This window comes from Chiroxiphia lanceolata, chromosome Z (genome assembly GCF_009829145.1).
Source record: "Chiroxiphia lanceolata isolate bChiLan1 chromosome Z, bChiLan1.pri, whole genome shotgun sequence".
Lineage (NCBI taxonomy): Eukaryota > Metazoa > Chordata > Aves > Passeriformes > Pipridae > Chiroxiphia > Chiroxiphia lanceolata.
Window position 1 is genome coordinate 43,070,627 of NC_045671.1, and position 24,735 is coordinate 43,095,361.

Sequence of the window (24,735 nt, forward strand, 5' to 3'; positions counted from 1 at the left end):
TTTTGTGTTGTGTATTTAAAGCCTGATTTAAATTTCCTTAAAAGCTGGAGAAAGTAGATTTAATTGTGGTCTTGATATGTACAGAAAAACGGGATTCTAAGCATGTATGCAAATCCTGGTTGGAAAAGCTGCACTTCATAAGCTGTAATTAAAGTTACCCTATTGAAATGTGTCCCTAAAACACATTTATCATACTAGGAAATATTCAATATTTCACATACTCAGAAAAGTAATACCCTCTTCTTTCAGACAGGTTCATAGTGGACTCTATCAGGTGTGCTTAGCACACCACCAGGTATGGGACAAAAGGTGTTGAGAGTTCGATAGTAAGGGCAATAACATCACCTTGTGGTTAGGCAGAATATAATATTCCTTCACAAAAGCACTCAGTTTTTCCTTAAAATGCATGTGAAATTGTGTCCTTTACACACAGAGGTTTTTTTGGTTGTGTTTTTTGTTGTTTGTTTGTTTGTTTTTTAGTTTTGTTCCTTTTTTTTTGTTTTGTTTTGTTCATTTTGGGTTTTTTTTGTGTTTTTTTTGTTTGTTTGTTTGTTTGTTTTGTTTTGTGGGTTTTTTCTTTTTTTTCTTTTTTTTTTTCTCCCCCAAAAAAAGAGTCATGTTTTTCATGAGCAGATGTGTGACTACTGAGAGAGCCTTACACAGTCATACCACATCTGAAAAGTCCAGGCTTCAAGATTCTGAAATCCTACAACTCATGTTGACTTGTTTAACAAGCTTGATGCATTCATGACAATTTTAGTCTGCTAATGTTAATTACATTTCCAGCAGAAAATGTTTCTCAGCCTTGAGTATTTTAATTACTTTACAGCAAACTATGTATTATTTATTTCACTTTTCTCAGCTCACTCTTGTTAATTTCTAGAAGATAAACCTAAAGCAATAAATATTTCTTTATCTTTCCAGTGTAGAGAGAGTGGAAGTAGTTGTATATTTCTGTAAAAATGATCAAATTTTTTTTGCATGGTGGGAAGAAACCTGTTCACTGACTTGCCAGTGGTTTGCCTCACAGCAAAGCCAGAGGATTATCTTAAACTTAGTCTGTATGGTTATGAACTATGGGCATTTTGTCACAGTGACTCCACAGAGCTTCTGAGTTCAATAATGTTAGTAGTTATCCCAAACTCTAACTTGATTCAACTTCTGAGTGCAGAAATTGAAGTGAGGACAGCTTAGCTTTATTATTCTCCTGAGAATTTCATGGTTAATGTAGATAATTTTTTAAAGTAATTCCATTTCTAAACAGGAGAAAATTCTTTTCAGAATAGCAGAAATTAAAATTATTTAGTCTGTGGGAGTAACTGTTTCTGAAAAAATGTCTGATTTTATTTGAAGTTCTTGCAATTGAAACCAGAACAAAATAGTATTTCTGTCCCTACGCATCATTTCATCAAATGCACTTAACCGTTTATGTCATTGCCATCAATCTGGGAAAGAGAAGAGATTGGAAGAGCAGCCTTGTGCTTTTTTAGAGAAACATTTCTTGTGGGAAATGGCTCTAATTTTAATATTATCACAGAAGGTCATATTTACCACCATTACCTGATGGTGAAAAAAGAGCATGTCTGATGTTGGGTAGACAGTTCTAATGACATGTGCTAATGTCTTAGATTTTAACAAGCTGTTCTGATGCAGTCTCTACTCCTCTTTTGAACTCTCTACTACACTATCTTTCTTAGAAAAACTCTCTTAATGCCTTATTATTAGCATTTTTTTTTTTTAGGACCTGAATGATGCACTGCAAAATATGCGCAGGAAATTGAGGGATGTGGAGGCAGAGCACAATGGCTGCAGTGACATGCTGAGGCGCCAGGCCTCTGAGCTGGAATTCAGAGCTGATCGACACCAGCGACTCATGAGAGAGCTTGAAGTAAGGCTTTGTCACTACTGCTATTAGTCTCAGTAGGCACTAGCACCTTGAACAACTTCATTTCTTGAGCGGTGGAACCTTCTAGTCTGGCTGTGAATGCCATGTGCCTGATTAACAAAAAGTAAAACATCCGTTTCACATAAAAGGGATTTCACAGGTGGATGCTGTTTACATTTTGAATTTGACTTGAGACTGGTGTTTGAACAGAAGGTGTGAAAAGTATTCTCACATATAAGTGAAAATACTCTCAGCAATGTGGGAGTAGTGTTATTGCAAGATTTGTGAATTTTTACTACTGAGAATATTAAGCAAATAAAACTTGTGGGATGAGGCAAAGTTTAAGCCTTCTGACAGACCTTGCTGTGGAGTAGGTTTGGTAGTCTCTGTACTGTTTTTGATTTTCTCTTTAGTGGGATGTCTGTTTTCAAAGTCTTTTCTTTTGTGTGTGTGTCTGAGATTATACAAAGTTTAAATATATTGCCAAGAGTTTTTATTTTAATGTCTGTTAACGTTTCTCACTTAAGTGCTTCTAATCAATGCTGTCTCACACCCTTGCTAGTTTGTTTTACTTTTCCAAAATCAATGTCTTCACTTGTATTTATGTAACACTAAATGTGCTCTTGTTAAACAACTTTTAATATTAACTTCTTTTTCTTGATCTCTGTGATGTCACTTGAAACCAAGAGTCATTTTGAGGTGAATTTTTCTTTTCAGTTCAGTCATCAGTCAAAGTGAGAAGACTTTTTTGGGTAGAAAATAGTACAGTTAAAATTACATGTGAATTTCCATTATAGCAGTTCTGTAGTTACTGCTTTTGTTAAAAATATTTTTCCAAATGAAATTCTGTGTCCAGGCCTTTATATATATATATATGGTGATTGCTTTTGTGTTCATTGTAACTTGAAAGAAATTTTTTCGGTTTGGAGAACCTTTTTTTTAAAAAAAGTTTATTAATAATACAGACAAATTCTTGAACTGTTTGTAGGCAATCCAAATTTCCAAATACATTCTTAGCACAGTCATTTGCATTTTTGTACTTTTCTAAATGTTGTAAGAATGGATAAAAAAGATGTAACAGTTTAATTCAGAGAATCTCATTTTTCTTAAACTATGTACTCATGTACATGTTTATGTACATCTGTACAATGAGATGTAGTAACTAACTAAAGTATTCAGAATATTTGTTAAAAAAGAACTTCCTGATAATTGCTAGTCAAAAACATAACTGAACAGTTATAGGTGAAGGAACTGAACAGTAAAAAAAAAACAACAACAACTTGATTATTGCTTTAAAACATTACAGAACTTAAAGATGTTTGTGGTAGGGAAACTGTAACTAGTATAGATCTACAAAGCAATCTGTTCTGGGCACCTAAGCTGGATATTAGGTGCCAAAGCTGACATATTTTTGAGGTATTCTATATTTTCTTGTCACCATATTGTAGTTGCTCTATTGATACCCATTGTATTTTGGCACTCAGAAGGTTGCCTCAGTTGACAATCTTAGCAAAAAGCAAACAGTAGGGGAGTAGATATATTCTTAATCTGGCATGTCTGCTTTCTGACTCCAGCTGCAGTTTTGATTATAAAAAATGCATCAAGAACATAATGCTACATCAATTTCTTTGAATAACAAGAAAATATTATTTTAATATTCTATATATATAGAAATTATTTTTATATGTATTTCTTGGTATGAACTTTCACAGTTCCAAAGTGCAAGTAGTTCAACAGTAATACAACAGGTTGCTTTATGGAGTCGCAATACACTGAATGAACAGAGTCATCTTTGTCACTTTACCATCTCTCTGGATTAAAATACTTTCCAAATGTACTTTTAGGCAGCTACAGAAAGAACTAGAAAACTGGAAGGAGATACTGAAGCAGCGAGAGCAGCACATCTGGAATGCAAGTACACTAAACGGATAATGCAGGTAAACTTTTTATTAAATATTTTGTAGAAGTTTACAGGAAAACTGTTGTTGAAGTTGTAAAGGTATGATCTTCCAAACATGTTAAGACCACTTACTTGCTTCAGTGAAAACACTGAGTAGATTTTTTGCAACACGTGTCAAAATTGTAATAACTAGCATGTAAAAGTAGAGAATAGAAAAATGTCTTATTTTCAGGGAACTTTAAAATTAGTAAAATAGGTAAAAAAAAAAAGTCACATTGATTAGTTTGAGAATTCTCAGCAACATATATTTCAGTGAGGGGAAAGGAAATGTTTCCCAACAGTTAACATTCTATTACTGTTTAAATATCCTGTCCTGTGTCTTTTAAATGGGCACTTAGAGCAATTTGGAGATACAACCAACTTCTCTAGGAGTGAGACCTTAATACCTACTGAAACTACAGTTCCAAATATAACTTCTCCAAGTACATTTCAGAATCAAAACCATGATATCAGCAGTTACCAGTAAAGTTTGATTATATGAAAAAATATAGTATATATTCCTGAATATTAAATTTTTGTATTATTAAACTGTATCCTTCAGGGTTTGACATGCCGAGTTGTTAATATAATAAATAAGAGCAGTCTGACTCCTAGCTGGGTTGCAGCCAAAAGGGCTTTATTTCAAACAGTAGTGCCTTTTTATCCCCTTGGGAACACGTGACCGAGTAACCAATGGGAATACAGACTCTAGTGCATGTCCTGGACTTCTTCTCCTGGGATGCCTCGCTCGCATCCCCTGGACATGCCTTCTACATCTCCCCCTACAATTATTTAAGACAGTCATGAAAACAGTGCAAAAACAGCAGTGTAAATAACAGAACAATACGTTATAAACTACCATACATTGCAGTGACCCAGCACACCGCTTGCTTTGGCTTCTTAACAACTTGTATCTCTATTGAAAACATTTCTTTAACCTTTTTAAACTTTCTTATATTACCTTAAACCTTTATTCTCCTAAGGAATATAATACAATCTGGAAAAACAGCTTTATTAACTTAAGGGCTTTAGCCCAACTGTGTCATACCTATAACTTATAACCTTTATTAGTCTCAGGATTTATATAAACTTGGGAAATTCAACTTTTATTTCAAAAACAAGGTAAACATAGCAAACTAAATTCTCTTAATGTGACCATGTGGCTAAGGTAGTGTTACTCTTGTAAAGCGTTTGATGTGTAAGGAGTTTGGTGATTAAGGTGTTTTATACTGTCATAAAGCTCTTTTATCCATTCACTCTCACTGATGGCCGTCATTCCACTCATCACACACACACTCATGGGTTTTGTATAGACTCTGCATTTTGCCACACTGGTCATCTTCAAATGTAAACCTGAAATGTAAACATTATTACCAAATGGTAAACATAACTGTGTTTATAAACTCTGCATTACTCTGATTCTTGCTGCTGTGATTGTGTGCCTAGGTAAGGTCTGACACATCTGGAAGGAATCCATTTTAGTTCTTTTCCTGTAGATACATGCATAACCCCTCCCCCATGGCACAAGATCCACCAGTCCTGCCCACTGCCCTGAAATTAGATCCTTTATCATGACTGGTGGTCTAGGAGAGGAGAAAGCCTGAGGTCTGTGTTGTTTTTCGTGCCTACTTTTTTCAGTACTACCACAATTTAAAAAATTTATAACATGTTTGGCTTTCCACAAACACTCTTGTGAACTACAGACAGATTCCCCCTTTTTCTGTTTTGTTAACGTATCTTTTAGGGTCAATGTGCCCTTTTTGCAATGGTTTGTCCAGTGGGGGAGTGTGGAATGCCTGTAGTGTGAGAAATTCCCCAATTTGATAGGGAAGTTCTTACCTTTTCTGACATGAAGGCAGGTCCACTGTTGGTCTTGATTTGTTTTGGGGTTCCCAGGGTTGCAAAACAACTAAGCCAGTGTCTCATTACATCCTTGGCTTTTTCCTCAGTGTGTGCTGTGACAGTTATGCATTGTGAGTGGGTGTCAACTGTGACATGTACATATTTCAATGAACCAAATTCGGTGACGTGTGTGATATCTGTTTGCCATATTTCATTTGCCGTTAACCCTCTGGGGTTAACGCCTTCCTGAGATGGCATGGAGGTTATCTGTTGGCAGTCTGGGCATGACATGATTATGTCTCGAGCTTGATTGAGTGTTATTTGAAATTGTCTCTTCAGTCAATGTGCATTCTGGTGGAAAAATGAGTGAGACAATTTTGCTTGCTCTAAGACTCTGGGCATGGTGTTAAACATTGCTGCTGCATCAGCCTCCCGGTTCCCTTCTGCTATTGGCCCTGGCATTTCTGTGTGTGATCTTGTGTGCATAATGTACAAGTCAAACCTCCTGTGATTAGCAAGAAACCATACTGAACGCATTTCAAACAACAGGTGAGGGTTAGCAACATCTTGAAGGAATGAACTTTCAAGACGGAACATTGCCACACAACAGGAATCTGTAATAATATTAACTGGTTGTTCTGAAAACTTTCCCAAGGCAATACGTATGACAGCCAGTTCCAGAACCTGTACAGTGCCTTGGTTCATGGTGTGTACCTCTCGTTCCCATTGTTCTGTATCAGGGTTTACCCGTGTCACTGCAGCTTTTCGGGTCCACCCAGATGCATCTGTAAAGGCCATGAGGCCTTTTACGGATTCATGTTTGCATCTGGTTGTGGCTTTTAAGGGTAAATTATTGATTTCTGCCCACAGTCTGTGTTTAGGGAAATGAATGGAAATGTCACCATCAAAGCCTGCCAAGGCAACCTGGAATCCTGCATCTTCGGCTAGCATCCAGTCGAGGTTGTCCTTTGTAGCTGGGATGTAGATGGTTGCAGGATTCCGTCCATCCAGCTCCTGCAGCCGTCCTCTGCCTTTAATGACAAGCTTGGCAAACATTTCATTAATAGTCCACAGAGTTTTAGGTGGTGTATGGGGCAGAAACAGCCATTCTAGGACCCTCAGTGGGTCTTTTTCAGTCTGATCCCACTGAAACAAAGCTGCAAATGGCTGGTACTTGCTGTGTAGGAGAGCAAGGCAGATTTGCAGTTCAGGATTTCTCCTTCTGCCTTGTCTGGCTTTGATTGCCTTGGCACATGTTTCTAATGCCTGCTTTGCCTGCAGTCAGAGACCTGCTAGATGTTAAGTCTGAGTCCCCCTTAAGCAGCTCAAATGGAGAGTGTAGCTCCTCTGTGGTTAGGCCCAAAATAGGCCTTAGCCAATTGATGGCTCCCAGAAGTTTTTGCAGTCCGTGTAATGTTAAAGTGTTTTTTACCTCAAGCTGCACTGGCTGTGGAGAAATTTCCTACTGTGTGATTTTCCATCATAACTGGTCTACTCTGGCCTCAAATCGGGAGGCCTGGAGACACATCATCTATAACGCTGCTGTCTCCTTTGAGAATGCCCGCAGGATCGCTCTCGAGGAGAAAAGACAACGCAGAAAGAACCGCATCTTGCAGAATATACCACCTAAGGAGTCTTTCTGCTGTGCCTTTTGCAATCGGTTATGTCTATCTCATATTGGCCTCATAAACCACTAGCGTACCTGTAATAAATGCAGATAGAGCCTTCCTTAATCTTCGTTCACGAAGCCTAGCCGTGACTGACTGACTGATTTTCCATCCAAGGTAGGTCCAGGGCTGCGATCGCTGGATTTTCTCTGGAGCGATCTGCAATCCTGCATCTTGGACAGCATTGGTTAGAGCAGTAACAACAGATTGTAACTCAGTTTCTGTGGCCGTGGTTATCAATATGTCATCCATGAAATGATATATGATGGCTGAGGGAAAACTCCTCCTGATGGGTTGAATAGTGTTTGCCACTACCGTCTGACATATCCTTGGGCTATTTTGCATCCCCTGAGGAAGGACAACCCAGTGATACCTCTACATGGGCTGTGCATTGCTCAGGGCGGGGATAGAAAAAGCAAACCTTGGTGCATCCTCAGGGTGTAGAAAGATGGTAAAAAACCAGTCTTTTAAGTCAATTACCATCAACGGCCACCCTGCTGGAAGCATAGCAGGTGAGGGGAGTCCAGGCTGCAATGCTCCCATGGGCTCTATGACTGCGTTAACTGCTTGTAAGTCCTGCAACATTCTCCACCTCCCACTTTTCTTGGGAGTACAGAATACAGGTGTATTCCAGGGACTGGTTGTTGGCACGATATGACCTGCTTCAAGTTGCTCCTTTGTAAGCTTTCTTAGATGTACAAGCTGTTCCTATTTCATGGGCCATTGATCCAAACTGACTGCTTGCTTTTCCAGACCAGTTTAATCATTCCTTGGGATGGCTGCTCAATGGCCCCTATTGAAAAACCTGATTGCTTGCAGGAGCAATTTGCATGACTGTGCCAAACTGTCTGAGAACATCCCATCCCCACAATATACATGGAATGGGAGCAATGAAAGGAGTGATTTTTGCTACTTGCCCCTCAGGGCCCATCACTGTATGGCCATACAGTGTATTTGAACACTCTGTCTGGGCCTTTGTGTGCCTCCCACCCCCTGAATGGTTGCTGCTGGGCAAACAGTAGGCCAGTCAAGGGGCCATTCGGAGTCCTTTATTATGGTAACATCGGCTCCTGTGTTCACTAAGCCTGTAAATCGGTGCCCATCAATCTGGCATGTCATGCAAGGCTGTGTGGCTGTGATGGCCGTTACCCAGAAGATTTGTGGCTGGTCTGTGCTCCCGAAAGCCCCTGAACCCCACTGCCCCTCCCCTGCAGGAGACGTGCTGTAGAAAGGGATTAGTTGGGCAACTTTTTGGCCCTCAGGGATGAAACAAGGGGGTGCAGGAGTCCAGGCCATAATTTGAATTTCACTATGGGAATTAGAGTCTATTACTCCAGACAGTACGAATAAACCCATTCCGGTGGTAGAAGATCTCCCAATTAGTAGTGCATGCACCCCTCAATTAAAGGGACCCCAACACCTCGTAGGGATTAGTACTATGTCAGTGGAAGTTATGATGACTGTTTCTCGGTTGGATAAATCCAACCCAGCACTGACTGAGGTGGTGGGGCACGGACGGTGAGCCTGTTTCTGGGATTCGTATTTATTTGTTGTGCTGGGGCACGCAATACCGCCCCCCGCCTCCAGTTTCCCCGTTGTGAGGAGTTTCTTGGCCTCCTCCTCCTGTTTGGGTACTTGTGGGATGTTGCTGCAGAGGGTCTCCTTGGGCAATCCCTTTGAAAGTGATCTCAGGGGCCCCACATCTAAAGCAACCATTTCTGGATCTGGTTCCTTCCTGCACTCTTAGCTGGGCGCTTAAGGCTGTGGCTAAAGAGGCAGTTTGGTGTTCCACGAAGCCAACACCCTGGCAGGCTCGAACTAGCTCAGCAATGCTACAGCCTTTCCTTTTCAGAAGGTCCTGCAAAGCTCTTTTACAGTCTGGGTTTGCATTTTTGTAAGCCAGTTGCCTAAAAAACATTTCTCTGGCCTCATCGTGCTCAATCTGCCTGTTCAAAGCAGCTTGCAGCTGATCTAGGAAATGAGAAAATGGTTCAGTAGAACCTTGTAACACTTTTGTAAATGACAGGTTGCTATCCTGGTCTGTAGTGGGTAATTTCCTCATGGCTCTCAGGGCTAATTTTGCAATTAACTTGTACACCTTCTGGGGTTAGGCTGACTGGGCATCTAATGTGGTGAAATTCCCCTCCCCGATTAAGTGGTTAGTGGTTATGCCTGCTTGTGGGTCGTTAGCATACACAGCACAATTCTCCTGAAAGTTAACCAGACACAATACTGAGTGTTAGTTAACACCAATTTCAGTAGCGTCTTCCAGTCATGTGGGGTGAAGATATATGTTGAACTCAGCGTCTCCAGATATGCGAACGTATTAGTTGAGGACACACCAGTCTCTCTTACCAATTGCCTCAGTTCCTTTGTCACCTCATATGGCAGAGGTTGGAAATGGGGGGCTTGACGTGGGTGAAAAACAACTGGGCATACATGGATAACCTGCAAATCTCTCGCTCTGATCGCTTCCTTCCGACACTGTTCCCACCAATCAACTGACTTTCCCCTGCTTGTCCCCTCTCTCCCTCCTGGTGTAACCATCCCTGGTCCCTCCTCATCATCCTCCAATGCCTCCCCCACCATGGCCCCAGTAAACCCAGTTCCCCGAGGCAGGGTGGTGGTGGATGATAGACTGGGCGGCGGGGAGGGGCCGGAAGAGACAGGTCAGTTTCCGGTCCATTAAGCACGCAAGATGACTGCGCCCGGGCCGGTGCACGTGGTCACCAGTCATCCGCAGCATGAGGTCGCAAATAGGCTGTGTTCCCCCCCTCATTGCTGCAATGGGGCCCCATACGCCGATCCCATGGGCTGGATTCCCACGTTAAAGGCTCCATTCCCTCCCTGCAACTCGTGCTCCCGTGGCTACCAGTGCCTGACCCGTGGCCTAATTTCTCCCCTTCCTCAGTGAATCCCTTGAATCTATATATATTGGGGTTATCTCTGGTGAGTTCCCCCCGGTTTGTGTATGGGATTTGGGTGGCGGCTAGCAGCCTTGTTGGGAGTCTGTGTGTTAGAGTGGGGTGAACGTCCCATTCGCTTATGGGCTCGTGTGTAAGGCAGACATTATTATTGTTCAGGCTGGAATGGCATTATTAGCTTGGTGGTCTACCGCCTGGGCTTTTAGTCTCATGTGGTTTCCGATTTTGTCCCAGATCTCTATGTGTAAGGCTTCTACAAGCGGTAGCTCTGGCGCCACAGATCTAATCCATTGCACTAGGTCTGTTAATTCAGCCCTTGTCGTCTGTATGTGATAAGGTCTCAGTAGGAAAGCTAATGCTTCTGTATCCTGAGATATTTCCATAGAAATTATGTTTCCCATGGTGGATATTACCTCACTCTGGCCGCTTTTCGCTCCACGTGTGTGTGGTCCTGTTTGGTTGTGGTTTTGGTTCCAGCTTGGCTGATCTTTCGCGGTTCCTTTTTCGCTCTGGTGCTCCCTGCGGCAGCTGCTGCTCTATGGGTCTCTGCTGCTGCTTCTCTGGCTGCTGCAGGTGACTGGGTCGCTCCTGGCGTGGCACTGGGGTCTGGCAGTAGCTCCGTCGGTGGTGAAGTCTCAGCGGTGCGGCGGCGTGCAGCAATTCCCGATGGCAGTGTTCAGGCGGCGCAGGGCTGCATTTGGTGGCGGCAGCGGTGGCAGTCCACGCGGCTTCTCTGCTTGGTGGATTAGCATGGTGGTCCAGGTGGTGGTGGGATCCCTTGGCAGCTGCTATGTGTCTGGCAGTGGCGCAGGCGAGGGGGCTCACGCAGTGCGCGGTCCGCGGCAGTGGTGGTCCGCGTGGTTGCGGCGCTTGGTGCTTGGCGCTTTGGCGGCAGCAGCAGTGCGGGGCTCATGGGGTCCTGCAGCGCACGGGGTGGGCGGCAACGACGGCTGCAGCGGTGGTGGCTGCAGCGGCAGCAGCAGCAGCGACAGGGTGCCAGCTGAGTGGCGTGGCTCCCCCACTCGGCTTTTCAAGTGGTGGTGCCCGCAGTCGCTGCTCGGGAGTGGCCCCCGCCACGGTGCTGGCTGTTTATGCTGCTGTTCCCGGTTCCCACTGCTTCGACCCCCACTCACGTGGTTGCCGGCTCCTCTCCACTTTTCGCTGCAGCTGCTGTCCTGATCTCTTGGCTTCTATTCTTCTTTTTCTTCTTCTCTGTTTCCATGCACTTTTCCCTATTATTTTTCCGAGCTCGTTGCTAATCTGCATCTCTCAGTACCAGCTGAGAACTGATGCTTTTAAGACATCTAAATTTGTTTTGGTAAAAGATTCCCCTGTTCTGTAATGAACACATTCCGAAATCTACTGATTCCCTTGCTACAAGGGTTTTTTTAATTTGGGTCCTAATATGGGTTCTAGCCCCTGAGTCGGAAGTAACGTGTAGGGTTATTAATACAATAAATAAGAGCAGTCTGACTCCCAGCTGGGTTGCAGCCAAAAGGGCTTTATTTCAAACGTAGTGCCTTTTTATCCCCTTGGGAACACGTGACCAAATAACCAATGGGAATACAGACTCCCGCGCATGTCCTGGACTTCTTCTCCCGGGATGCCTCGCTCACATCCTCTGGACTTGCCTCCTATATTGACCCAGTAAAGCAATTAGGGTTTATTTAAAAAAAATTGTGAAAAAACGTAATGATAATTTCATACTAACTAACGAGCATTTCACACTGGATTTTTAAAAAACTAAGCAAGAAAAAAAAGGTAATTTCAGTGGGGTTTTTTTTCTTATTTTCTGAGGAGCAAAAAGAAGTATTGCCATTCTTCTGTCAGTTATTTTCTTAATCTTATGGCCTTCTCTATGTACCGGCACTTAAATTTTTGAAATTATGAATAAACAACTAGAAATAATTTTGTTTTCTTAATTTCCTCTCTACTTTTGCAACCTACAAAGGAACTGGGATGGTAACATTCTTTGTAGTTAGAGACTTATATTTTAATATTGTAATAATAATTAATTATTGGGTAAATAATTGGTAAGATTTTCTTCCTTGTTTGTGTACATTAACAAGCTCCATGTGTTCTTTGTTCTGAATGGAAGTTTAGCCTTTATTGTTAATCCCACACTTTCGTGTATCTATTTTAAAAATAGAATTCCCCCAGAAAATTCAGTAATATTAATAACTGAAAAAAGGAAAATCCAGACAGGATTTTTGAACTATATGCATTAACACTTGTGTATTAATACATGTGTTTAATGCTTTCTGTCTACATACTTCCATATAGAATTTATAGAATATAGTTGTCTGTAAAGCAGAACAGAACAGAAAACAGTATTGAAGACTTTTTTAATTTTTTCTGACTTGCTTTAAATTGCTTTCTTATCACTTGGTAGTTAAGAATTCAAGAACTCGAAGAAGCTTTGAATTCAGAAAAGGGCAGCTCAGCAGAAGGTCTTTCAGTGTTACAAAATACGAAGAGAGATTTCAGAGAGTCAGCAAATGCACATGAGAGGGAACAAAACGTGTAAGTTTTCCTCTAAAGCCATTGTAAAATGGTAGTAGACAGCTTGAGTACCACTTATAGTTTACATTCCCTATAATTTCATTCAGTAGAAAACAACACAATCTAATGCAATTTGCCAAACCAAGACAAAGGTTCAGAACCTGGCAATCCATTAATAACAGGTCCATACCAGTAATCGTAGGTATTGAGAGGGTAGAGATAATAACTAATCCATTACGGGTCAGTTGTCAAAGCAAAAATGCTGAAAATAATTATGATGGGGTTCGCCCTCTAGTGGTGTTTGGGAGAAGTGTAGGAAAACATATCTGGCAGGTTTAGGAGAGATGGGTTTTCTACATTCACTTGTATTATTATGAAAACATTGTTTTCCACTTCAGTGAGCTACATGAATATCTAAGGATACTGCCAAGAAGTTATGTATCATTTATAGTGGTTAATATTTGTTTTCATCTTTTGAATAAGTGTAGAAATATTTAATTGATTAAAAAAAAAAAAAAGAAAAGGGGATCAAGTGTGAGAGAGCAGATGAAATTACTTGGGATGCCTTTCCTGCTCAGCACAATCTGCTGTGTCCGTGGTAACAGACGATTTTTGGAACTTGGGTAGATATAGAATGTGCAGTATTGTGTCTTCTTCATGGGCTAAATCAATTATATATTGGGGTGAGAAAACAGCACAATGAAGAATGGTGTTGGAAGACAAAGAACTGAGTAGGTGAAATAGAGGATAATAGTGAAATTTAGGGAAAGAGGAAGTTTAAGAAGATTAAAAATGAGTGGTGCACAGTGAGGATATGGGAAGAGACTCAAGGTAAGAGAAAATGTTAGGAAACACAGACTTGGCCTCACTTTCAGTCTAGGATTATATGGGTAAGTATGCATAGGTATTTATGTTGACTTTCTCACACAAGGATTAGTGGAGAACAAAAGAAACTGGTTTTCCTACAAGGAAAGAAGTTTGTGGCCTGAGTAATTCCAGACTCATGGTTATGTAGATGCTTTTAGTAGGATAGTTGAAACCTGAGCTATCTAAGCACCTTAGAGCTCTTTATTAAAATTAGGCCAGAAGAAGTTTGCATGTAGAATTATGCATTTAGGTAAACCATTTAGAGTCACATAAAAAAATATAAAGCTTTTTTTTCCCCTCTCAAAGAAAAGGAAATAATTTTTATGATAAAAATTTGTGAAAATGTTTAAAATACACTATGGTAATAATCTAAGGTGGTGCTTCAGGAAGACTGTGGTCTTCACAGCTGGGAAACTGAATTAGTGTATTTCAAGATTTCCTATGGTAATAAAATAAGATCAATTAGTTAAACTGTAATCTCACTCTGTCCAGTTGTTTTTGCTTTGAGCATGAGTTCCATGGCAGCAACATAGGCAACTCTAAACTAATACCTAGTTATTTAGTTTTTCCTTGAACTGGAGAAGACCTGTCATTGATTTGACATTTTATTAGGTTTTTGTTATTTGTTTTTAAAAAGCTCCTTTCTGTTCAAAACAGCCTTGTTTGGAGGAATGACTGTTGGATCATGAGTTTTACATAACAATCTAATCTGCACTTTATGAACTTTTAAAAAATGTTAATTGGATATGAGAATAATTTTTGTCTAATATCCAAACACTACTTATCACTAATTACAGTCATCTGTTGCTTTAGGCAATTACTCCTGGGAGCTTCTGCAAACTGAGTTTTTTCAAAGCAAATTATCTTCTCTGATTTCAGAGAATACAAACCCTACCATGAAAGTTAACACAGTTAAGTTTTGGTGGTTTTGTTAACAGAGCTTGAGGAAACAGAAGCAGTTTATCCTTACAGTTTTGTTAGTCTGGACACCCAAATTTCCAGAGGACAAAAAAGATAGGTAGTGAAGATCAAGATTTTTCTGAGATGGACACCAATATACTCTGTTCCCTTGAGGGAATTATGTGGGGTACTGCCTCATCTGTTTCCTGTGCCCTTTTTGTTCTTTGAAACATAGAAGTATCAGTAACATTGGTGAATATCAGTGATTGTTTTCACTAGACACCTTCAGAAACAGTACAAGAGCCTTTGATTTATTTACCTTTGAAGGCTGTGGTCCTTGTACTCCAGAGAGGGTCAGGATCTTGGCTTTTTTTCCTAAGCGATAGTTTGGCACCCTAATTTATTTTCCCTTTTTCTATAAGAGTCACTTGAGTTTGTCTTTAAGCCTTTGTCTAATGAACCTCCAAAACTTCTTTGTTCTGAAAGGACTTGCTCCTTGACATTCCCAGGACTGAAATGAATTGCTCTATAGTTCCCTGGTTTCTCCTTTTGCCCTTTTCCAAATACAGGTGTGACATTTGCCTTTCCAAATTTACCAGGGACCTGCCTCAATTTTTGTGACTTTACTTTACACAATTATAACGGGAAACCTTGCTGTGCCATTGGCCAGATTTGTCAGAACCTTTGAGTGTAGGTGAGCTGGCCTCTTCAGTTTCTGTGGGTTGAGCCCTTAGAAGTTATCCCAGACTCAATCCTCACTTATTGCTAGAAGTGTTTCTCCTTTGTGAGCCCTTTTTCCTGATCATAGATGCTTGAGAGACCTTGTCAGAGAAGACTGAGACAAAAAAGACATTGAGTTTGGTGACCTTCTTTCTGTCTGCTGTTGATAAATTAGGTGGTTTGTGTAGAAGCCAGTCCATTTCTGTTTATTATATGTAATTTAGAAACTGTATCCAAAAAATCAGTTGAATTCATGACTGGTAATCTAACACAAGGCCTGGTAACTGAGAAGAACACAACCACTTCTTGAAAAATCTTTCTCAGAGGGAATATATGTTTCTTCATTTAATTAAAAAAGGCAAGCATCTTCAGAAACCATATGATATGCTAACATGATATGTGCCATATCTATTGATTATTTTTTAAAAGTACACTTGACAAAAGTAATTTTGATAAAAATATTCTAATGTGGAAACTTTCCAGATTACAAAGGGAGCATTTCTCCTCGAGCAAGCAACTGAAAGAGATGACTGAGGAAAGGAAGGAAAACAGAGGTCTCTCTGGGAAACTAGACCTTACCAAAAGCAGCTCCAGCATGTTACTGGAGGAAGGTAAAATGGTAAGACAAAAGGCCTGTGGCACTCACTGTTTAGGCTTTTTTATAGTGTGAGAATAATCTGCATTTGCTGCGCTGTTTTATGTTACTTTCCTTTTTTTTTTTTTTTTGGTAAAACATGAATAAATATATCTAATAACTTGAAGAAGCTAATTTGAGAATGTATTTTAAGTGATATGCCGTGTATTTAACTGAAGAGTTATTTGCAGAAAACAGTTATTTTAAAAGTATGAATATGAGTAAGTTGTGTTTGCATCCTTAATCAAGAAAGCATTTTGTAGATATGGATTATGATTTCTTGTGAAGAATGTTCTATCTTTCTACCCAAACTTTTTTGTCAAATTGTATTAGCTACCATTGTAGACTTCCTTATTTCTATTTCATGTAACTTTTTTCCCTTTTCCCTTATTTTTGTGTGGATTTGGCACGTTGGATATATTTTACTGGATTATTTTCTGATATCTTTCTCCTCTTATATGACCAGTTAGGACCTTCCCACTGTCTCTACCCAACTCAACTTTGACACCCAGTTTTTCTATCCTATTGCATAGCAGCAGGAACAAAGGAAAGGTCTTAGCATATCTAGAAAATCTTCTCTCCTTTCATTGTATGGTAGCATTTGCAGTATTTCTACACTTAGCAACGTAAACTTTGTTTTGGTACTGGCTTGCAAATTTCTCCTCCTTCTCTCTCTTGGACCTCTGGGTGTGGAAGGTAAATGTGATCTGTTCCCTGCTGCTGACAGGCATTGTAATAGTCACTGAGAGACCTGCAGAGGGTCTTCAGATTTGTTAGTGTCTTCTGTGCAGCTGATGGAGTTATTCCATCCATTGTCTTAGTGTTATCCACTGCTCAGGAAGATTGGCAATTAATAAACTGAGGAAAAATTAAAAAAAAAAATCCCCTTTTACCTCTGGGAGAATAACAGCTTCTTCCATGCAAATATTAATGTGTTAAAAGACATTTACTCTCCTAGTTAACCTAAAAAAGTCATTTTATCAGGCACAAAAGAAATACAAAAAGATAAAAGCAACTGTCTGCCCTGACTACAGACAGCAATTATTGTTATTCATGATTACAAAACATGATTCCAAGCTGAAAATTATCTGCTAGAAACCTTAAGCACTTGCTAGAAATTGCTGTGATACTGTTTTCCTTTTTGTTTTGTGTTCCTTAGTAAAATGTACGTTGTACTTGACAAGAATGCAGGACAAAATTCTGTTTATGGTCGAGGTTTCTAGTAGTGGAAACAGGATTAAATGGTGTACTCAAAATTAGCATGTTACTGGAAGGTAAAGAACCACCATAAAATAGCATCTCTGTTAAAAGAACTGTCATTCACAGAAGGGATTGTTTTAATTGTTTTACTGGAACAATTTCAAACCACAACACTGTCTTGAACATGTGATAAAAATAATAATTTTCTGAGGAGTTGTATTAGTGGTCCCCTATGAGATTAGATATTTCTTGCCTTAGGTGGCTTTGTATTTTTCCTGAAGACTTTTGTAATCTTTTGGGAAGCAGGAGTACCTGTATGTAGTCTTGTTTACTCAGCTTGGACAGATTTTGTTTTTCTTCCCAAAATGAAAAAGCTGAAGACTGTAGCAGAACCTGAGTACAGATAACATTAAATATACTGTTATTGACCTTCACTATATCCATGCTAAAACTGTGTGAAAATGTCAGTGTGTTCTCTTTCCTTAATTTTCCCCTCCTGCTTTCTTGATCTATTCACTATTTTCTTATATTTTATGCTATTGTTAGACATCCCAAATAAGTCTTTTCTCTCTAGTTTGATAATCTTATGTTGGTTTCTCACTGTACTGTTATAAAGCAATGGTTTACGGTCTTTGTTGTTGTTGTGTTTAAGATACAGCTTTCTGTTTGTTAAGTTGTATATATTTACTAAAGATATGAAGGCTGGAATTTCTTCTACATTATATTGTTGATGAAGTTTATTTATAACTTGCATCAATTTATTATACTATGGACTAAAATCAGTGTAAATGAATGAGACATGGCTTGTGGGATTTAACTAATGAAGTCGTAAGCCTATTTTGGCTAGTTATGTACTCATATATAATCAAAGCAAAAGAATTTTTTAAAAGACTTAGGAGTGACAGCGTGTTGTGCTACCAGGCCAATCAGACAATTTTCTCCTTGCAGGTGTTGGAAGTGAGTACAGTTTGAATGTACCTGAAAGCATTAACATGAATGAATGAATTGCATCTACTGATAGCATGGAGGTTTTTCTCTGTAGCAGGTCATGGCTGTGACCCCTGCAGAACTGGGCTTTGTTTAAATACTTTACTTATATACTTTTTTTACAAAATGCTGTCTAATTAGAGAGTTTTCTTACTCTGGCTTCAATATGCATGATGCAAACATTAACAAGGAATTGAGGAATTCTGTAAAGGTTTGAGAATGAGCTTTATGGGCTATGTTTTCAGCTGCATGCAGCTCCTATTATACACCTAATGGATTTCTTTCAATTCTAACATTGCTCAGATAGAACAGTTAATTTTTTCTGTTTGTTTCAGGAGGAGGTGCACGTTCTCCGTAGCTTATACCAGCATCTGGTAGAAAGCTCTGTGCTTACAAAGCAACCAGAAGTTCCCATAGACAGTTTGTCTTGGTCAGAGCTTTGTGTCCTCGTGTATGAAAATATTGATACCCTGGTCTTAGACTTCAGGAGGGCTCAAGACAAGGTAAGTGTCCTTAGGCATCAGCTACCTCTGCTAAATTCAGTGACATGTGTCCACATCACAGTCTCATTAAAAAAGAGTGATATTCATCTTCTTTCAAAAAGAATTTGGATGTTAATAATTGAATACCATTAATTATGGCTTGTCTGTATCTCAGTTTGATGACTTAAGTCTGTGTGAAGTCTCTAAGCTCCACTTTCTGTGCCAGGCACGCTGATAACACTATCCAGTATTAGCCACAGGAACTTAATTAAAAAAAATTAAGTTAATCTTACTGATGAAACAATTCAAGGAACGTAGTAATTTACAGTCTTAAAGCAAGTCTTTATTTTTCCATAATTCAGAAGAAAAACACACTTACTCCAGGATTACTATCTTTGAATTATGTGTTTATGTTTCAGAGGTACTATTTGGAAGAATGCCAGTGTGCGGTTTTTTTTCTTAATTGTAAATTTTGGGTTATTGTGTCTGTATTCAGAAACACAATAGGAAATACCTATTTTTATAAAACATGCCAGTATTTGTTTAAGGGAGAAGCTGTAGTTTTCCGAGTGGTTTTAGAGTGAATGAGCTTACATGGCCTTTCCCTCCAGAAATCCCTGCATTTTTAGGACTTTAAGTCAACTGGCTCCAGAGAGTAACATATGCCACTCTTTTTTTGGATTTCAATTCGTGTTCTAGGTCCATCGATCAGCCCAGTCCTACAGTCTAATAGAATAATTTCAGGACTTAGCACCCAGATATTTAGTTCCATAAGCATAGGAAGGGAAAAGCTCTTTCAGATATTTCTCATCCTCTGGAATTGTGACCACTCCTCTGGCCTGAGCATAGGACAGAGCTGTGGTTGCACTGAATTGTTTTAAATCTGCCCATCATTTAATAAATACCCCAGCAGTCAAAAATTACTAAAGAGGGGTAGTATAAAACCTAGATTATGTAGATTTGGTGTACATTACTATTTCCCTTTTGAAGCAGAGGAGTAAAGGGAAGGGAGTAAATTTTGTTGTTAGTGTTTGTAGGGCTTGTGTCTTATTGTTTCTTCTTTTTTAATTAAGTGTTGTTATTGAGAGTGATTATGAGGTCTTTGAAGCTCTTCACATGTACTTAACAGCTTTTCTGGGATTTTTGGGCTGTGTTGTACCTGCTTTCTTGAGAACAAAATCTTGCAGTTCTGTGTGATGTATCTGGAAAGTATCTTGTTGCTATTTTCTAGTAACAAAGTGCAGGTGTGTGCATTTAGAGACCACTGTTAGCTTGATTTATTCCTACATTTAATTTGCATGGGAGCGGCAGTGCTAAACCACATAATGAATTCCTCCATGCTTGTTGAAAGCTTGTTGAAACATCATAAATTAATGAGCTACTTGTGAAGAAAAACACTCTGTATACTGGAATTTCCTGAAGTTGTTTTATTACTTAATTATAATCTGGAATGTCTTTGCTTTACAAGAAAACAAAACAAAAAATACTAAGGACTGTTTTTTAGTTATTATTTGCAATCATCACAAACCTCTAAAGGACTGGTATACTTGGACTAATAATTTAACAGCACAAAATTTCATGCACTTTAAAAAAAAAAAAAAGATGGGAAGCATCCAGTTCAGATTTCCGACAAAGAAGGCAACAAATGTCTGCAAGGTGATACAAGGATGGGAAAACTGAAAGTAAATGAAATTCTTTATTCCAAAGTATGTTTCAGTTTTGTTGTAAGTTTCAACTAATTAATCTGTTGTGAAAGGATTTTACTTACTTTTAATAAATATATTGAAGAAATTATAATTTAGGCTTTATGCTGGAATAGTCTGTGCTTAACTTAATATGTACAGTCAAAGTAGAAAGGTGCTTAGAGATAAAATAATTCTTTCTTTTTAAATGCTTGTCACATAGATATCTCACCTGGAACATGTTTGCAAGGACAAAACTGATACTATGAGGGATCTTCAGCGGAGCCAAGAAGATGCTTTTCAAAATATAGCTGAACAGTTGAAAGCACAGGAACACTGTTGGCAAAAAGAAAAAAGGCATCTTGAACTGCAATATTCAAGTCTCCTTGCTGAAGCTCATGCAAGAGCAAAGGTATGGCACTGTAAATTTCTGATTTTTTTTCTTGTGAATACTTAATGGATTATTTCAGTAGTTTAAGTCCCTTATCAATTTAAGGTTGCTTAGGAATTTTAGTTTATCTTTAAAGTAAAAAAAAAAAAGCAAAAACCCTTGTGCTACTATTAACTTCAGTTCTAATAAGAAATAAATGACGTTTTAAAGGCATTCTGAAAGGAATTTGGTCTACAGCCCTAATTCAGAAACCTAATTTTGTTGATAGTTGCTAGTGATATTTTTTTTGAGAATGTTGAAGCTATGAGGTTGAATGTGCTTATTTTAAGACTTGCATAGGGCAGCAGTTACTTTTTCAGTGTCTGCTTTGCAACGATTGTAGAGTAAAAGTAATGTGTTGTCTGGGGGTAAATGTAGGTATGTACATTCTGACCCTAAGAGCCAATTAGCAGCTACAGTGGTAGATTTCAACAGTGTCAAAGGACTCTGTTTTACGGATACTACAATAAGCAGTGGTTCAAAAGTGTACAACTGTCATCACTGATTGTTAGACAAGTTATTTGCATTCTAAAATGTTTCCTGTTATTCTACAACCACTATTCACAGTCTTTACAGTCACATTCTTTACACCTGTTTAAATTAAAAATGTTGTGAAATAGAGGAAATAGTTATGCCTTGTTATTTGTGACTTACTACAACTTTACTTCATCAAAAAATGCTGTATTTGATACAGATTTGGGGGCTGGAAGTCTTTGCACACTGAAAAATGTATTTATGGAGTATTTAATCTGTCTAATTTTATGTTCCAGAGTCTTCCTTATTCTTCTCCTCTTGCTTACACTACCTTTGTTTCTGCTTTGTGGAGCAATGTTTTTTCTGAAATTGGAGCATGTAATTTCCTATTGTTAAGTTAACTCATAAAACTGTATTGTGGTCAATCACATGCTGTTGGACCTTCTCTAAGCTATCACAGTACTAGTTGATTGTTGTCAGAAATCAGGAGTCCATTTGTAGTTGAAGACTGGAAATTTTCCTCACACTATTGATCTGGTTTCATACATCTGATTCTGTAACTGTTTACTAGAAGAAATACTTTTATCATCATTACTAATAATTTTTCTTACTTTAATGTGTTATTTGAATGTGAAAATATTATCTTCTTTTAGCTTTTGTCTAGGTGAAAATGATCAGGTTAACATTTTTTCTGGTTTTGTTTGTTTTGTTTTGTTTTTTTTCCCTGTTATCCCAGGAATACCAAGCAGCAGTACAGCAAAACAGGGAAAGAATGTATGCCCTTGAAAAAAACCAGGAGAAACTGGCCCATGAAAATATTTCTGTGAGAAACACATTAACAACTGTTCAGAGGGAGCGTTCATCTCTTCTGGCAGCCTGTGCACTGTTATCTGGTAGCCTGTGTCCCCTCTACAGCCGACTATGTGCTATGACTTCCCAAAAAGACCTTCTTCAGGATCAGGTCAACTTTTACGAATTTCTGAACCAGAGGATTGAGACTATAGTTCATACTTTCCCTGCTGAAGAGGAAAACAGTCAAGATGAAGCCAGACAAAGACAAAGGAGAGCCAAAGCCCTGGTTTATGTATTCCGAAGAGCTGTGATTGTAGTTTTGGCAGCCAACAGACTCAGAGCTGCAGCCCGGTCTTCTACTTCCCTCTTCACCTGGACAAATGGCTTAGAAGGAGGCAATGGGATTCAAGTTTGTGTGGGAGAATCTGAAGGCAGACGTAATGTGTCACATAAGCTAATTATTTTCTTCTTTTGATAAATGTTCTGTTAAATTACATGGCTAGCAAATAAGAAAGAGAAATATTATTATTACTAGAGTGTAAAGACATATTTCATGATCCTTTGACAAATATAATTTCTGGATTTATGATTTTTAGATTTCTTGAGCAACGCAATTTCACCTAGAAGTAAATACCTAGTCTGTTGAGCATTGCAAATAAAGTTGCAACTACACACATGAACTCACACTTTTTGATATCCTTGATATTTGTGTTGTGGATTTCAAAATTAGGTGCTACTGCATCTTTGCTGTGGTAAATATCTTGTAATGTTCCTAATTCATTAACACCAACGTGTTTGGTGGAAGAGTATTTCCTCTTGTTTTAATAATAATTTCTAAATATTTATTTCCTACTAAAAAATATACAAAAAGTTGGTTTCTGATTCACGTAGAATATTAGTATGGGATTTCTAAATTTTCTTTGGAGATCATGTAGTCTGCTTGTCCATTTCTGTTACCAGACCAGTTTATGCTTCCCCCCACAAAGGGTAAGTGGTATCAAAAATGACTGGCAAACTAGAGATTCACCTACTTTTCTGTTTCAGTAGTTTTGAAAGCATGTTTAATACAGTCTAAATAGTCCTGACTAGTTTGTGGCTTATATGCTTAGTTTTGGTCAATTTCTGAAAGAGCTGGAGATAGTAGTGTGCCATATCTAAGTGATCCTGTTATATTGATAGTTGTAATTCTGTTTCACAGGTTATAGAGATGGAGCTGACTGCCTTGAAGCACTTGGCTGGTTAACTAGCTCTAACCTCCATTCTGCAATAATCAGTTCCCTCTCTGAATTGCAGGATGTTCTTAGCAAACCAGGTACTTTTAAAAGTATATTCTTGTGACAGAAATATTAAAAAAACCCCAAAACCAAAAAAACCCCAGGGTGATCACATAATTTCCAGTTTCAGGATTTTAGGTAAACTGTTCTGGATTATATCTCTGAAGAGCTGTATTGCTAGAATAGATTAACTTTATTTCATTGGTGATATTTTATTCAGTATACAGAGTCATGAAGGCAGAAGGCTGTAGAGTGCTTCTAGAGTTTATTTCCAGTGAGAACTGATATAAGATCCCTTAGCTCATCTGCACTGTTGCCATCCCTGGTTCTTTGTTAAGTTTTATTTTAAAGTCCTAGCATTTCTGTCACAGAGTAAAGGACATTGAAGGAGGGATACTTTATGTGAATAAAGGGAAGTAGCAGGACAGATAAGGTGACACATTTCCCAGAGTGCTAAAGAATAAACTGGTACCAGAAGACTACCACCTTGTTTTGATTCAGTTGCAGATGCTTTCTTCTTTGATCATGTTGCTTTCAGTAACTTGAATTTATGTCCTCACAAAGCAAAGTTTGAACTGTGTTTCAGATTCAACATTCTGTGTTTCAGAATATTTACAGGGTTCAAAATGTATAATTGAAAAATAATCATGTATTACACCGATAGACACTAAAAAACCTACTTAATGTTTCTTTTTTGTTGTTGTTTCTTAAAGATCCAAACTTCTGGCTTTCTGGAAACTCACTTATAAATGCAGCCAGGAGCTCCTTTTCAAAACTTATGGACAAGCTGTGCTTAATGCTGGGTACGGTTCCACTAAATTATCCCAGGTGCATCACTTACCTGGAGAAGGATTCCTTGATACAGAGGCTGGCTTGTGGACTTCTCAGAATAAATAACCAGGCCCTGGAAGCTGGATTGCATGAGAGACTGCCCAGTGTGGTAAGCATATTTATAGTGCTACTTCATGGAAGCAGAAGGGTCACAGAGTAAGTGTTACAGTGAGTCTCTCTTTATAGTATTATTAATTGTGTTTCAGATTGTTTGAATCCATTGCAATGAAGTCAACAATAAGGACAATCAGAAGTTGATTTGTAACACCCAAAAGTGTTGGGGCATGAAAGGATTTTTAGAAGAGGCTTAGTGTATGCAAGTAAAAGATTTTTTCAGGTTCCATCAGAACTGTATTCGCTTATAGGAACAAACTTCCTTTTGGTTTTAACTGTCAAGGTTCTTTTTCTTTAAATTATTTCCTATTTTCTCATGTTTAGCATGAGAAGGTAACCTTATTCCCTCTAATTATAATGGAAGGATAAACTCTTTCTCTCATATTCTGTCTTTTATTGTGGGCCTTACGTGAAAACAGTACTTCCTTATAAACAGAATTTTCAGTAACCCTCAGTAGGTGAAACACGTTCACTTTTTTGCACTTGTGAGTGTCTTTTAGAGGCAGAGGACAAAAAGGCTTTGTCTTAATTTTATTGGGTGTTAGCTGTCATTTATTTTATCACTAAAATAGTACATTTTATAGCATAT

General features: G+C 38.7%; 1 protein-coding gene across 6 annotated transcripts in view; it reads left to right on the forward strand.

Annotated features, from left to right (window-relative positions):
- LOC116780968 (coiled-coil domain-containing protein 171-like) overlaps nucleotides 1–24,735 on the forward strand; it is a 45,831-nt gene that overhangs the window by 8,847 nt on the left and 12,249 nt on the right. For 5 of the 6 annotated variants that reach the window (XM_032676401.1, XM_032676404.1, XM_032676405.1 and 2 more), the window contains 9 exons: nucleotides 1,742–1,888; nucleotides 3,730–3,822; nucleotides 12,650–12,780; nucleotides 15,730–15,865; nucleotides 18,403–18,570; nucleotides 20,455–20,643; nucleotides 21,872–22,364; nucleotides 23,126–23,239; nucleotides 23,915–24,141. In XM_032676401.1, coding sequence (XP_032532292.1) covers nucleotides 1,742–1,888; nucleotides 3,730–3,822; nucleotides 12,650–12,780; nucleotides 15,730–15,865; nucleotides 18,403–18,570; nucleotides 20,455–20,643; nucleotides 21,872–22,364; nucleotides 23,126–23,239; nucleotides 23,915–24,141 — 1,698 coding nt within the window. The remainder of the gene's footprint in view (nucleotides 1–1,741; nucleotides 1,889–3,729; nucleotides 3,823–12,649; nucleotides 12,781–15,729; nucleotides 15,866–18,402; nucleotides 18,571–20,454; nucleotides 20,644–21,871; nucleotides 22,365–23,125; nucleotides 23,240–23,914; nucleotides 24,142–24,735) is intronic. The other variant, XM_032676403.1, reaches the window with a different exon arrangement.